We start from the raw sequence: 14,940 nt of genomic DNA, 5'->3' as shown, positions 1-14,940 counted from the left end.
GTTACTTACCTGAATGGAATGTTGATCATTAATTTACTTAGAAATGCTAGGTCACAGTTCTGGACACGCTATAGCATATGCCTGTGCGTGCACATGTGTGTCATGTACATGCTGCTTTGCACACTTTCACTCTGAGCATACTGAAGTCATCTAGCCCAAAGGATATAGCGTATTATATGAAACCTAGATCTGAACAGTTTTGGAAACGAATGTCTTTAGCTTGCCTGACTGCATTGCAAAAGTTCTAAACAGAATTTACAAACATATGTGCGTCTCCAAATTTAGGTGATGTGCTCGTCCAAATTATGTGATATGGAGAGTAAAATTAATTTCAATAGATTTATTAATGTATTAAGAATTTCTAATATGAAGTTTTATCAAAATTAACTCTCTTAGGGTTATGCAGTTATATATATATATCTATAACATACATGGTGATGCCCATGATGCTCTGCATTCAAAGACACACCTGAGATAGTGCCTGTGGAGAAGTGCAAATGAGACTATTTCCTTAATGGTGGATGAATCAATAGGAAAGTAATTTCTTTCACATGCATTTTTGTTTTACATACTGTTTTGAGGAAAAAAAAATCCTTAAAATATGAACATTTCTTTTATCCCTGCTTGTCTTCTCTGTGAAGTGAAGATCTTAATGGTTTAAAACTAACGTTCACTAAGCAAAGTTCATTGATCACCGAGAATTAAAGTTTGAACTCTAGCCTGCTAAAGCTCTTTGGGCCCAAGAAAAATGCTATTTAAAAGAGTTAAGAAATATTCTCTGCTAACACAGAATATATATATGACATAACAAGGGTAGAAATTGACATAGACTTCTTTTTGTTGACAAGTTGGCCCTAATTATTACTTTTAAAGAATTATTACTGTCCTATGTTAATTGTCATATTTTTTAAGAGCAAATTTAAGTTTCCTTCTAAGATTTGGTACTGAAGTAATTGAAAATATGACAACCTATGCAAATTTATTTTGCTTATAAAAAACATGTTAGAACTACAGGGTTTTTTGTATGTTGATTCTTTTTTTTTTATTTTACTGAGGATGAAATCTGTAGGGCATGATTTATCTGTAAAGCAGGTCTCAATTTTAGTGGAACTACAAATAATTGAGATCTGTGTGTAGTTCATAAAGAAAAATCTGAGTAAGTTTACTCTAAATGATGTTTATCCTGGAGCCAAATTTCTTTTAATTTTGGATAGGAGATGTTTTCAGGAATTTCATTTTAAAATGAAAGGATATATAGGATTTTAGAAACATCTTCTTATAGTTATGCATTTATACTTTTTTCAAAATACATTTTTTTGTAAAAATTCAAATAAAGATACTATTTTAACTTATTTTGATTCATTAATAGGAAATGCACTTTCAAAAAACATTTTGTATTTAACAGTCCTTAAGAGAGTGACACATCTTTGCATGTTTCAATTGTCCGTTCATTTGCGTCTCTTATTTGTATCATTTGATTCAATGATAACAAATCAAGATGCCATAAAATCTGTAGTTCTTATCTAGCAATAAAGTTGTATAGACGACCAGGTTTCCAATCAGTTTTCAGAACCAATTCTTCAAAGTAAGACAACGTAGCATAGTATTAATTCTTTTAATGGAGAATTAAAAATTACAAATGCTAAGTCTTGTTGCTGGGTGTTCAGATGATCAAAACTGAAAAAAACCTCGGAGAACTTCACCTTTTTTTTTTTTTTTTCTCGTCCCTCTCTGGTGCCGCCACGTACGTTGTCTCAAAATATCTCTCCTTTCCCTTCTCTATTCCTTATTCCATGATAACGTCATGTTTGGACTGGGAACGTACCCTCTTTTGTTTCTAATATTATTTTTCTTTAATCCATTCTGTGTATTCCAATTAGAATTATCTCCTCAAAACCGTTATCTGATTATGTTACTTTCCCCCAAATCTTTGATGGTTCCCTGTTGTCTGAAGAATGTCATAAACAAGCCTCTGGCCTGGCATTCAGGGCCCTCCAGAGTTTGGTGTCCTCGAACTTCCCACTGGTGCTGACTGTACCTCCCACCTTGTTACGTCCTGCTGTGTTTTTCCTCTTGCTTTACTCTGAACGTGAGAAACAGCATGATGTTGTGGCAAGAAGGGAGAAAACCTGGATTTGCATGCCCATCACTGTAGGACCTTGATCAAGCCATTTATTAACTTATCAAAAACTCGGTTTCTGGATTTATAAAAATAGAAATGTGGGTAGTATCCATCCTATGTCGTCCCTTAACCCCTAATCAGTCCCCAACCAAATAACACAAGGAACGTAAAAGTGTTTCCTTAACATTGTAACAGACTGTATAATGTTAAATTGCTTATGTGAAAATGGCAATAGCGGTGGTAGGGAAGTTGCAGGAAAAAAAGAGGCGAAGAAGGTAAGGGCTTCTCTATTTGTACTTTATGCTTTCAAAAATTCTTGAGTTGATCCATTCAGAAACAGTTTTTGTACCTGTTTCACACAGGTGCTATTCTAGGGACAAGGAATAGAGCCTAAATAAGACAAGTCCTCGTCTCCAGGGAGCCTGCCTTGTGGTGGGCAGAAATAGACAACAATAATAAAGCAACAAAGAAACGAGATGAACTGTTAGTGACGTGGCCGAGCCCGGCTAGCAGTGGGTTGATTCAAGAAGGGAGAGGCGGGGCAAGTCCCGGAGGAGGTGATGTTTGGGCTGATGAAGGAGCAGAAGAGCCAGCTGCGGAGTGACCTTGGGCTGATGGAGGAGGGTGCATGCAAAGGGGCCGACGCAGGACAAGCTCTGCCTGCAGAGGTTTGCTGGCCGCAGTGCGGGAAGGGGCGGGGCCGGGTGCAGGAGGAACCCAGGTTTTATTCTGAGTGCAGTGGCGACTCCCACAAGGTTGCCATGAGAAGAGTGACATGATCCGAGTCGAAGACCGCAGCCGTGAACCTCTTCATCTTCTTCCGGCTAAGCGTGTCCAGGGTGGACGATCAGGAGAGACAAATCGAACTGTTTCCAGGTTTTCCTGCGACCTGGGAGTCCTCGTCTTTCCCTCTCAGTGCCCCTTTCTTAGTATGTGCTGCCTGAACTGAGCAGAATGCATGTAGCACGTCGAAGCTCATCAGCCCATAGAACAGAAGTTTATCGCTGCCTGTGATCGTGATCTGTGCAGTTCTTCGGGTGTTTGTTTTCTTTTTTGTCCCCTCTTCTCCCCTCTTTGTTTTGTACATTAACTTCAGTAAGATTTTTATCTGGTGCTTTTGAATTGATTGGGATGGGGGTGTGGCCAGGAGGACTAATCATAGGATGCTACACATACCGCTAAGAATTCTGCCTTATTTTCTTTCATATTTGTCAAGCTTATAAATGTAACAGATGTTAGGAAACCTGTTATCTGTACCCACATGGTTAAAATATATGATGAGGATACAGCTCTTCCTTGAATCAAGCTTCCTGATAGTCTAGGTCACTGGCTTTCAAATTTCTTGACAGTGACCCCCAGCAACAGTGTGACCCATGGGGACGTAATCATGTATGACTGAAGCAAGGTTTCATGAACAGTGTTTTCCATTATAACCACAGCACGTTCTTATGTTTTCTGTCCTATTTTAGTTTATTTCACCAGAAGTAATTCTGGCTGCAGCCCATTAAATTGATTTCACAGCCCACGAATGGGTTGCGTGATCTGCCATTTGGAGATCACTGGTCTAGGTCTGTAGTACCTTCATGCCGTGTCATTAACTTAAAGGCTGATTCCCATTTTCTGCCGACTTTAAACGTTCTCCTGACTTGCTATCTGGCCGGTTTAGTTGGTCAAACATAAATTAATCATTTGCAGTGCTCCTTGTGCTTTTGGAGATAGACAGTAACGTGCAGGGTAGTTCTTTGCAGATTGCACATCATTCAGCCCCCTGAGGGCCTAACAGACATACGTGAACTGTGCTCGTGAGCTGTTCCCGTTCTAGAGCTGAGGACGCGAGGCACAGAGAGGTGAATGGGCTATGCGGCTAGAAGACAGCGCGCGGGTCTGTGGCTTCCTGGTCGCGGTGTGCTCGCCCACACGTCCACGTTCTGTTTTTTCTTATTCTGTCAGTACTTTGTGGCATTTTCTCTTACTCTGTCGCCATTTCCTGGCTTCTTGTTATTCAGTCTGGAATCAACCTTATTCTGCTCTGTTACCTTGCTTAGGAGCCTCCGTAGTTCGCTGTCTCTCCTGGATGCGGCTGCTCTTGCTGCTCCAAGATTCAGAAACAAACAGGAAATAGTCCTTTCGGATATCAACGTCTGTCTTCATGACTCTTTGTCTACCAGCAACTTTAGCTGATATTTCTAAAGACGTGGCTCTTCTAAACTAAAAGCTAAAACTTCAAACCCTGTGAAATTGGAACACAGCAATCCAGTCTTAATTTTTCTCATATTGCAAGAGGCAGAATATACTTTTGGCGCATTTCTAGTTCTTAATTACTCTGAAGTCTTCTTTCAGCAAATACGAATATTCTGACTCAGAAGTAACTTACTAAGAGATCAAGTACCTTCACTTTTGAATATTTAAACATATAACAGAATAACAGAACAATTTTTATATATTCCAAGTATATAATTTCTAGTCAAATCATATCAAGCTATGTTTATTTCCTACAATGATGATGACCCAGAGGAATCCTTTATTGCTACTAAATATCAGCAACAACAACAATAGCAATGAATAGTGTATACTGTATAGGGTTTTAGGATTTCCAAGTAGTTTTACAGTACATTTCTCCTGTGTTGTTCAGTGTTGTGCAGTGGGTAGAGTGGATGTTAACAGATTAGGAAACTGAGATCACTCTGTTTAATACTGACTCTGACACCCCACTCCCACCCCATCTTTACAATTCCTCATCCTTACCCTGCTTTAATTTTCCTTTTGTCCCTGGGACTTACTATCTTCTGACATGTCATATATAATTTACTTATTATAATGAGTACTTACTGTCTTTCTCCCAGCTAAAATTTAAGCTTTATGAGGGCAGAGATCTTTGTGTTTTGGTTCCCTGATTTATTTATTTATTTTTAATTTTTATCCTTGAGTTTTTATTTATTTATTTTTAATTTTTTTAAATTTCAGCATATTATGGGGGTACAAATGTTTAGGTTATGTATATTGCCTTTGCCCCACCCAAGTCAGAGCTTCAAGCATGTCCGTCCCCCAGACAGTGCGCACCGTACCCATTAGGTGTGTGTATACGCATGTCCTTCTGCCCCCCCCATCTGCCCGACACCCGATGAATGTTATTAGTATATGTGCACTTAAGTGTTGATCAGTTAATACCAATTTGATGGTGAGTACATGTGGTGCTTGTTTTTCCATTCTTGGGATACTTCACTTAGTAGAATGGGCTCCAGTTCTATCCCAGATAATACAAGAGGTGCTAGATCACCATTTTTTTTTGTGGCTGAGCAGAACTCCATGGTACACATATACGACATTTTATTAATCCACTCATACATTGATGGGCACTTGGATTGTTTCCACATCTTTACAGTTGTGAATTGTGCTGCTATAAACATTTGAGTGCAGATGTCTTTTCTATAGAATGTCTTTTTTTCTGTTGGGTAGATGCCTAGCAATGGGATTGCTGGATCAAATGGTAGATCTATCTACTTGTATCTCTTTGAGGTATCTCCATATTGCTTTCCACAGAGGTTGGATTTACCACAGAATGCCTAGAAGAGGGCATTACTCATAATAGATATTCAATAAATATTGATTAAATGAATGGGGCTTGGAGATAGGCTATACACAAGGATGAATTTTGCCAACTATATCAGTAAGTGTAGGTTAGATTATGCTACAGTGAGAACCAATACAAAAAAAATCTCAGTTGCTCCGCACTGAAGTGTATTATAATCTGTTACCCTAAATCATCCATGTGCCTGTACTGGTCTTTAGGGTGGTAGCTGCCTTCCCTGCATGTGGTGACTTGGTGTTTTAGGCAGCTTCAGTCTTGTGTTATCTTCATATCAGCATATGTTTTTGTGATCCCACGAGGGGAAGAGAGCATGGAGAATCACTTACTGGCTCTTAATTAAACCCTTCTGCTTGAATGTAACACAGATTACTTCCATTCACATTTCATTGGCCAAAGCAGGTCTCATGGCCGTGACTGTCTCAAGGGTTCAGGGAAATGTAATTCTCCCGCGTGCCCATGGAAGGGAGGATCAGAAATAATGTGTGAGCATTGTCCATGGCCCTAAGATAAAGGAAAAATACTTCATTTAGTTTTCTTTTTAAAATGTTGTTTATATCCCTTTCTTATTTATTTTTGTGACATATTCGTCTATGGGAATGGGTGGTAATGATGAATGAAGAGGGAGACATACGTAGCTTTAGACTTAGGAAATTTCCATCTTTCTAAATTGGGAAATTCTGAGAAGAGAGATCATCTTTAAATCCGGAATGATTCATGAGGTTCACTGGAGTATTGATCCCTGGTGACTCTTCTCTGGATCAGTAAATCTGCAGTTATCCCTACTGGACTTCCTTGTGATAAGGACCTTATTTTGGTCAACTTAAAACATTTATGATAAAAAATAGTTAGTTATCAAACTTCAAATACCAACTGTGGACTGAGTGCCATGCAGCATGTTAACTGTTTTCTGTTCTGCATCTCTAGTTCAGCAACTCTTTGAGGTGGGTGCTTTAGACTTGTATCAGTTAGTGACCAACCCAGAGTTCATTTAGGTTACGAAAGACCGTAATTTTAGCCCTTGTGCACTGTATTATTTACCATATTGTTCTTATGGTGCAAATGTTGGCTTCTCCTGTTCCTCTCACCACCACCCCCCCCCCAAAAGAGAAAACTTAAAAAAACAGACTTGATCCCAGAATGATCCAGTGAGCTCTTAGAGGTCAAACATTTTTTGACCCCTGTAACTTCTCTTCACCCTCTGGGTGCTCCGTGTAGTTCTTGGTGCATAGTGGGTCCTCAGCACACTGAATTGGGTATTCCGCTCTCCCATGCAGTGCGTGAAAGAATCATTAAGACATCTGTACTCATTTTCTGTTGCTGCCCTAACAAATGACCACAGAGATAGTGGCTTAAAACAACAGTTTTTTGTATTTTGCGGTTCTGTAGGTCAGAAGTACTACATGGCTTTCACCAAGCTAAAATCAAGGTGACTGCAGGACGTCTGAAGGCTCAGTCCATTCCTGCCTATTGAGGTGTTGGCAGAATTCATTTCTCTAATGTGGGACTGAGTCCTTGTTTCCTTGCTGGCTGCCAGCTGTGGGCCTGTCCCAGCTTGTAGAGGCGGCCCTCATTCCTTGGCCCCTGGTTCCTTCCTCTATTCTGAAAGTCAGCAGTGGCAGATAGAGTTCCTCTCACATTTCGAATCTCTCTTGCCCCTTCTGTTCAGTCTCTAAGTGATGACCTAGGGTAATCTCCCGATTGTACGGTCCATAACCTGTCTGTCTACAAAATCTCTTTCGTCACCTACGATGACATAAGCAGGTGTAACACCCGGGGGCAAAGAGGAGGGGCACGAATTCTGCTTGTTTCACCATTTTGATAGACTTGGTAAATGGAGAGTCATTTGGATTCTCCTCTGAAGCCTGATTAGATAAAATTCTTTTAAAGTCAGGGGTTTTAATAGAAGTTTACATTACTGAAAATAAATACTTTCTTTTTTGAACTGATGTTTTGACATTAAGTTTTCACATTTTTATCATAGACCTTTATATGTATTTTATTGCATTGTGATTTACACTTACATTCTAAGGGAGAAGATATGACACTTGGCTTAATATAAATTTTGCAAACAAATCCTTTTCTATCCTTGTTAGTTTGTAGGCAATTCTGTTTTTTTTTTAATTATTTGCACAATTTTTTGATTCCTCAAGGAGCTTCTCGCCTTACCAGCAGTCATCATGCTTCTCAGTGCCTTACTTCATCATGGCTTGGAATATAGGAGGGTATAAAAAGTAATTTTAATGAAACTTAATTAGGAAAATTAATCTGTTACAAAATCTAACTATATTATATACTCCAAAGTGCCTGAAAGTAATTGGTGGTAGTTATCAGGAGAATCTATTTGCATCAAAATTGTAGTTATTAATAAATACAGTGAAATGTTTCCTGTCTGCTTGTTCTAGTCAAAGGAGAAGAACAAATGAGAACAGTTAGATTAATATTGTTTTGATGTAGTATTTTACTCACTTTCATAATGTCCCTCAGAAAAGGAAAGATGGAGACTTTTCTTTCTCAATGAACATGTGTAAATTTAGTTGTTATATGTGCTTGTTGTACATCTTGAAAATGGAATAGGGTTTTTTAAAAAGCTAACTAAAAACTCTCTGGTATTGATCCTTGTGCTAGACAAATATTGGAAACCCCTCGGGAGGAAATTATGTTGTTGTTACTGTTTTTGTTACAGAATTGCTTGAACTCCTGTTTGCCTTTCACAGTGAGACAAACGGTTCTCTGATTTTGCGATCTTGCAGCAGGGTGAACGCTGGCATTGTTCAGGCCGGGTCTCAGCGTCTTCACACCGCAGTCTCCCGAGTTGCAATTCGTGCTCTCCACACTGTGTCCAAGTGCGAGACATTCTCTGTTTCAACTTGGAAAACTGGTCTTCTTGACCCAGGCATTAAAACAGTTTCACCCTGGCTGCCAGGTGCCACCTGTGGTCACAGCTTGTCTTCCCCACACCTTCCCCAGCACCTCTCGATGGGTCTTTCTTCGGCTTCTCCCTCCATCGTCGAGGTGGTTTGGAGCCGCGAAGGCAGCGTGTGTTCGGACAGTACTGTAGGCTGCCTTCGCCGATTTATTTTTAACATTTGGTCCTTTCTTGACTTAAGTAATTGCTCTTGGAAGAAGCTATTATCTCATTTTAAACCGGGCACATTTAACCTCTCGGCCACCGTGACAAGTTATTTGTTTAAAGCAATCAGAATAGCTGCAGAGTAGCACAATTTCCACGTGTGGCCCATTGAACCTGGGCCCCTATTCCTGGCTTTTCATATGTGCATGCCATGACTTCTAGAAGATTTCTCTGCTTCCTAATTTGGAAAGATAGAAACATTTTTTCAGTCATACCTCACAGTGGTTAGTTTTAATGAAACAACTCTCTGCTTAAAGGATAAGAGAGAGAACTACCTGTGTTTGAATTCCACGTCCACACACCTTGCTGGGTTTAGGGTCTGTGTCTCCTCTCTACAACAGGGTAACAGCAGGAGCATCCCATAAAAGTACCTCATACTAGTCCCCATTTCGCCGGACTGGGAGCCCCACCCTGTGAGGTCAAGGATTTGTCCTGTCTGCTTCTGTCACCCCAGGACCTAGTACGACGCGTGCCATGCGGCGGGCCATGGGAAACATTTGTTAAAGTTCAGCAAGATAATACATGTAACGCCCTTAATACGCTGCCTGGAGCAGGGTAACACCAACAGTGATACGTGCTGCGGTATTTCTTCTGAGCATTAGTAAAGCTCTTAAATGTTATCAGTTACACTTAAAAGATGGCAAATTTTGTTTTATAAATGTCTTCTGCAGAAGAAACATTGATCTACTCCTCAACCATTTCTAAGTTGACCTCAGATAATACTCCTTACAGTGAAATAAATCTGGCCTCTCCCCCATTCCGTCTGCCAGCGTCATTTCTGGGGGGCTGACGCATGAGTACGAAGGAAAGAAGGGAGCTGAAGTCATATTCCCCGAATTATGTGTGTTTTAAATCAAACTGAGGTATAAGATGATTGTCTCCTTTTAATTTTCCCAACAAGGAATGTTCAAGCTTTCTTTTCTGCAGTTTGCTCCAGTTGTAGGATAAACTGAATTCGCTTGTCTGCACTCTCTGACTAAAACACTCTCACTCTGCTGTCCTAAGTGATAGTTTTAAAAGGAGTATATCATTCTTTTCATTTCATTTTCCATAGGGATTTGTGCAGATTTTTATGAGTTTTGTAGACCTTTAGAGCAAAAGGATCTCAGAGATTATCTCATCTTTCTCCTCACCTCTGATGAAGAAAGTGACTAAAGAGAGAAGATAAACACTCTTAGCTACTTAGTGGCAAATTTAAGATGTGAAAGAGATTTCTCAACCTTTCACTGGTTTTGTGCTACCTCCTTTGTTTAAAACCCCCCAAAAATGGCAATCAAAATAGAACCATGTATAAAGATGCTTCAGTCATTCTATTATTTTTTTCTCATTCAAATCTTTGCAGAGATTATAGTACTAAAATTTTAGCCAAACTGTTGAAAACATTCTGTATCTAACTTGTTTTGATGAAAGTCATTAATTACTATATCTTCCATAATAAAAACACGTTAGCAGAATTTGTTGGTTCTCTTAAACATTGTTGAACTTCCGAAAATCTGTCTTCATTTTATTCAGGATAAATTTTAAAGTGTATTTATTGTTTAGGGATTACATATCATGTAAAACTTTTCTTACATAGCTGTAATGAGTCAGTTAATATAATGGAAATGTTTTTTACATTTGAATGACTGCCGTGGTATATTTGACTGTAATATTAGTATGGATTAAAGAAAGGTCAGGTAGCATTTTCAGTTCTTAGCAACTTTCCTCCAATGTCAGTGTTTTCTGCTTTTTATAATGTTATCATCTACTTCTTTTACTCATGTCAGGAGGTTAAAATGACATAAGTATCGGCTATTGCAAAATGTATTCTCATTTTACCTCTAACCATAAATGCTTGAAGGATAAGTGGAATTATGCATTCTGCAGTCTTCAAGCTCCTCAATACACAGGGCAGTAATTTGCATGATCATTTTAATGTCTAATCATACCAATCCACAACTCTCTCTTGTACAACTGTTAAAAGAAGTCACAACATTCTTGAGGCAACAGTAATCATAGACACAGCTGTCGTGGATTTTTATAGAGGGTTTTTAGGAAATAATTATATCTTCATTGAGTTTGAAATGTTGAAAACATACCACTGCGTGTAAATGCATGGGGAATTTTCCTGAGCACTTAAACTTTTAGGCCTTCGTGCTGGATAGAGAGAGGTGAGGACGAATCAGTTTGCGTGATGGGGCTGAACCTCTCTGCTCCGGGTCAGTCAGTGGAAGAGCCCGTGTCCAGAACAGAGGGGCACGCTAGGGAGCACGTCAGGAGGAGCCAGTAGAACCTCCCTCCCAGGCCTGTGTGCAGTTGATTATGAGTTTATCCAACTAATAATTGTGGTGCAGAATGCAAACTTACTCATCTTCCGTAATGACTCTTTTGGAAATGTGTCGATCAAAGAGGTGAGTAGCATACTTAGCTTTACATTTTAATATATATGCAAGAATATGTAATTTCGATATTGAAATAAGACATGCCTGTTTAGTATAAAGAAGTTTGTTACAATATGGAGAAGAATCGGAATCTAAGTTCAAAGTACCGGTGTTAACTGAGTATGTGACTTTCTGTAACGACCTCCAGCAGCTCACTAGAAAAGGCTTTTTGTACGTTAAAATTTTTTACATTTTAAGTTTAGTTTAGCAGAATTCCTAATCCTCCTCTTTCTCTGCTCCCTTGCTTTCGGTGGTCGGCGGTGAGTTGCAGTCAAGGTGTTATGCTGGGGCTAATCTCTGTAAAACGCTAGCATTTGTTCTTTTTCCCTATCATCAATCTTTCACACTCATATCAAACCCCCAGCGTATCAGCGGGTTTCCCAGAGCTACTGGTTAAAATTACCTCTGCTTTTGGTAAACTCTGAACCTCCAAGCCTCAGTGTTTTCAGCCGCCCCCTGTGGATTCTGTGAAGCCTCTTCCTGCACATTCCTCCCTGCCAGCCACTTGCTTTATGTCCTGAAACCAGGAGCCTGTGCCCAGCCCGCTCGTTATTCCAGCTGCACCTGCCCGCCTGCCTCGAGTGGAGGGAGTGTGCGAATACTGCGGCGATTGCTGTCGCTTATGCAAACCACAAGCAGAAGGGGTTAGAGCTCCCAAAGCTGCATAGCTTGTGTTTATTCTGTACAGCAATAATACAGATTCTTTAAACCCATCTATTTTTAAAAGTTTCTTTGCTTTTCTGACACTATAGAAATCAGCAGATTTACCTCTTTGTCTTCAAAGTAAATGCTGCAGTTAAATAACTTCTTTGTCTCATTAATTCTATATCTGAATAGTTCATATTTTATTTAAATTTTTTATCTTCCTGTTTGCGTACTTCTCTCACTGCCATAAATACTTCCCTTTTGTCCGTTCTGCTAGGACTGTCCATTATTGGTAAAGAGGGGTTCCGGTATAGGTGGGACTTCTCGGATACATGGTTCATGGTGTTTTCACCTTTGGCGCCGTGTAGTTTCCACACACACCCAGTAGGTTATAATCTTAATCTTCTGGAAAACTGACTCCTGTCTTTAAGGATAGTGCTTTAATTATTGGTGTGACTTTTCGTGGCCTCCTCCTAAAGACCCTTGTTCAGTATTGTGATTTAGTCTCATTAAGGTTTACAGTGAATACCTGGGGAGTTCTTGAAAATTAACAGAGAAAGGAGAATGCCTTCTCCCCATGAGCAGCTGAGTGTTTTTAGTAGCTCTTGCCTCAGGTAAATAAGATCACTAAATGCTGTTCTCAAACTTTGATTTTCTATCTGGCAAAAAGCCTTAGGCTCATGGTGGTGAAATAATAGGCATCTCAGTCTAAAATTAAAGACATTCCCTTTGAAAGTCACTTACAGGTTTTGCCCTTCAAAATATGTCTATGCTTTTGTTTATGTTTAAATGTTTAATAAATATTAGCGTTTTCTAAAATGGTCATTAAAAAAAGGTAAAAAGTATTAGGACATCAAAACAAGCAAAAATTATCTAGAGTGTCTTGTCTATAAAAAGAGCTCAGTGGTAGTAACAACTCAGACATTCTTCCGGAGATGTCAGTGCCTTTCACACATGATACCGTATCACCCTTTGATGGACAGAAGTCGGTTATGTTCTTTCTAAAGTGGGCGTAACCAAGGCACCAGTTGTTAGCAGGCATGTCATTTATTAAGAGCCACGAGTATGTTCTAAGGGATAGAAGTGTGATTTATTTATACATACTCTGCTAAATTGTTATATAATACTATTTGTTTTTAAATGAATTATTATTATGCTTAATTATTTAGGATATCCCTATTTTTAAAAAATAAATAAAGCCAGTGTCAATCACTGAAATAGGTTTTCTTGTTAGAATTACTTCTCTTCTTCCTTCAGTTGTGTTCTCTTGAGTCTCCCTGGATTGCTCAAAAGGAAATAAAGTGTAACCCACCATACTCTTTATAATATAAATGTTTATGTGCTGTTTAAGGGTTGGGGAGTAAAGAAGAAATTTTAAAGTTTTGTGTATTCTCAAAAACAATTTTCTGATGCTAATGAATCATTTTGGTGACATTTTTTAATCCAAAATTTTGTGTATTATTTCTTACTAAAACTGTATCTTCATTTTTATACTCCTCTTGTTTTATTTGGTCTGTTTTTCTACAGTGGGTACACCTTATTACATGTCTCCAGAGAGAATACATGAAAATGGATACAACTTCAAATCTGACATCTGGTCTCTTGGCTGTCTACTGTATGAGGTAGGCAATGTTGATAAATTCCATATATCGATACGGTTTTACTTACTATGATATATTTCCCCTATCCTTATAGTATACACTTATTTCTTTCTGGATGATGTTTAAAAATCAGCTTAATTATGAAGAATTATTTCATTAGGTTAATAACTATTTTATAATGGGATTTAATAACTATACATTCCTAAACATTTACTTCCTCTAATGTATTTTTAAATTGTGTTCTTTTGATGAGAATTTTATTTTTTAAAAGCTAATTTTATATTAATGTTTTTCTGCAAACTTTGCATTTATAAAAATGTACATTTGAAATATGAATCTTTGTGCATTGTAGGAGAGGTATGGAATGGATTTAAAATATGAATGTATAGTAAATAGCTTTATCAATATTTTAATTCACTTTTACACAGATGTAATTCAGTATCAAGAGTAGTATGCACATAGATAATTTCTCTAGGTTATCATTAATTTAGTGGAAACAGATAACAATTTGTGTTGGTAAAGCTCAGTGAAATTCTCTCTCCTGTTCTACTGGTGATAATTTATCAGAGGAAAATGAAATCATGTAGGTAGATCCTTTGGAAATATTGCAGTGCAATAATTTGAACGGATAAAAGAAAGCATAATATTAACACATTTTACATATAGAGCAATGGAATCAAGAGTATCTCAAGCTAGTGACTTCTTTAATTTTGCTTTTAATTGAATGGTGATTTTCCTAGGAATATAGGCTTTAAGTCAGAGCTGTTAATTAAAAATTAGTATACATCTAAGTAGGTTTTAATAAAGTGAAGAAACATGCTCTATGGAATTATTTTCATATCTCCATTATGTAAGAGAAATCTAGAGTAGATAGAAACCAATGCGTTTCTTACTGCACGTTTTGTATGTCTTGTGCTCCTGACAAATGAGGTCATCTATTTTAATTGTGCCACTATTATTTGGAAGTGGAGCATCAGGAGGTGGTGTTTTTTATTTTTAAATGTGTGTGATGACCTTTTATTATTTTCCTGATTGCAGATTCAAATTTCCTTAATTTAAGGAACCTGAAATTATTTATTTAGTTTCTCCTTCTAACGTGACTGACTACTTAAAGGATTTTTAAATGTTCTTAAATAAGCTCATCCCTAGGATAATTTCTATTATGAAAAATTATGAATTAGTAACATAACAATGTTTTTATGTATATGCACATGAGACTGTAAGAGATTTATGCTCACTATGTTATATCCAGTTAATACTTTGGTACAATGCTTAAAAGAACTAGTTTAATTATATTCAGTTACTATAATGTTTCAAAGTTAGTCACTTTGTAAAGATATTTTTTTTATCTGTTTAGGTAATCTTAGATTCCTTCAGGCCGTAGTCCAGTATTATCAAAGCAACATTTTCTGTTTAAACACCTAAAAGTAAAC

General features: G+C 38.0%; 1 protein-coding gene across 1 annotated transcript in view; it reads left to right on the top strand.

The window, feature by feature from the left end:
- NEK7 (NIMA-related kinase 7) overlaps positions 1-14,940 on the top strand; it is a 126,282-nt gene that overhangs the window by 92,169 nt on the left and 19,173 nt on the right. The window contains exon 8 of the mRNA XM_012650459.1: positions 13,434-13,528. Coding sequence (XP_012505913.1) covers positions 13,434-13,528 — 95 coding nt within the window. The remainder of the gene's footprint in view (positions 1-13,433; positions 13,529-14,940) is intronic.

This window comes from Propithecus coquereli, unplaced genomic scaffold (assembly GCF_000956105.1).
Source record: "Propithecus coquereli isolate 6110/MARCELLA unplaced genomic scaffold, Pcoq_1.0 Scaffold328, whole genome shotgun sequence".
Lineage (NCBI taxonomy): Eukaryota > Metazoa > Chordata > Mammalia > Primates > Indriidae > Propithecus > Propithecus coquereli.
The sequence above is the reverse complement of the archived record's forward strand: the minus strand, read 5'-3'. Positions and strand labels throughout refer to the sequence as shown.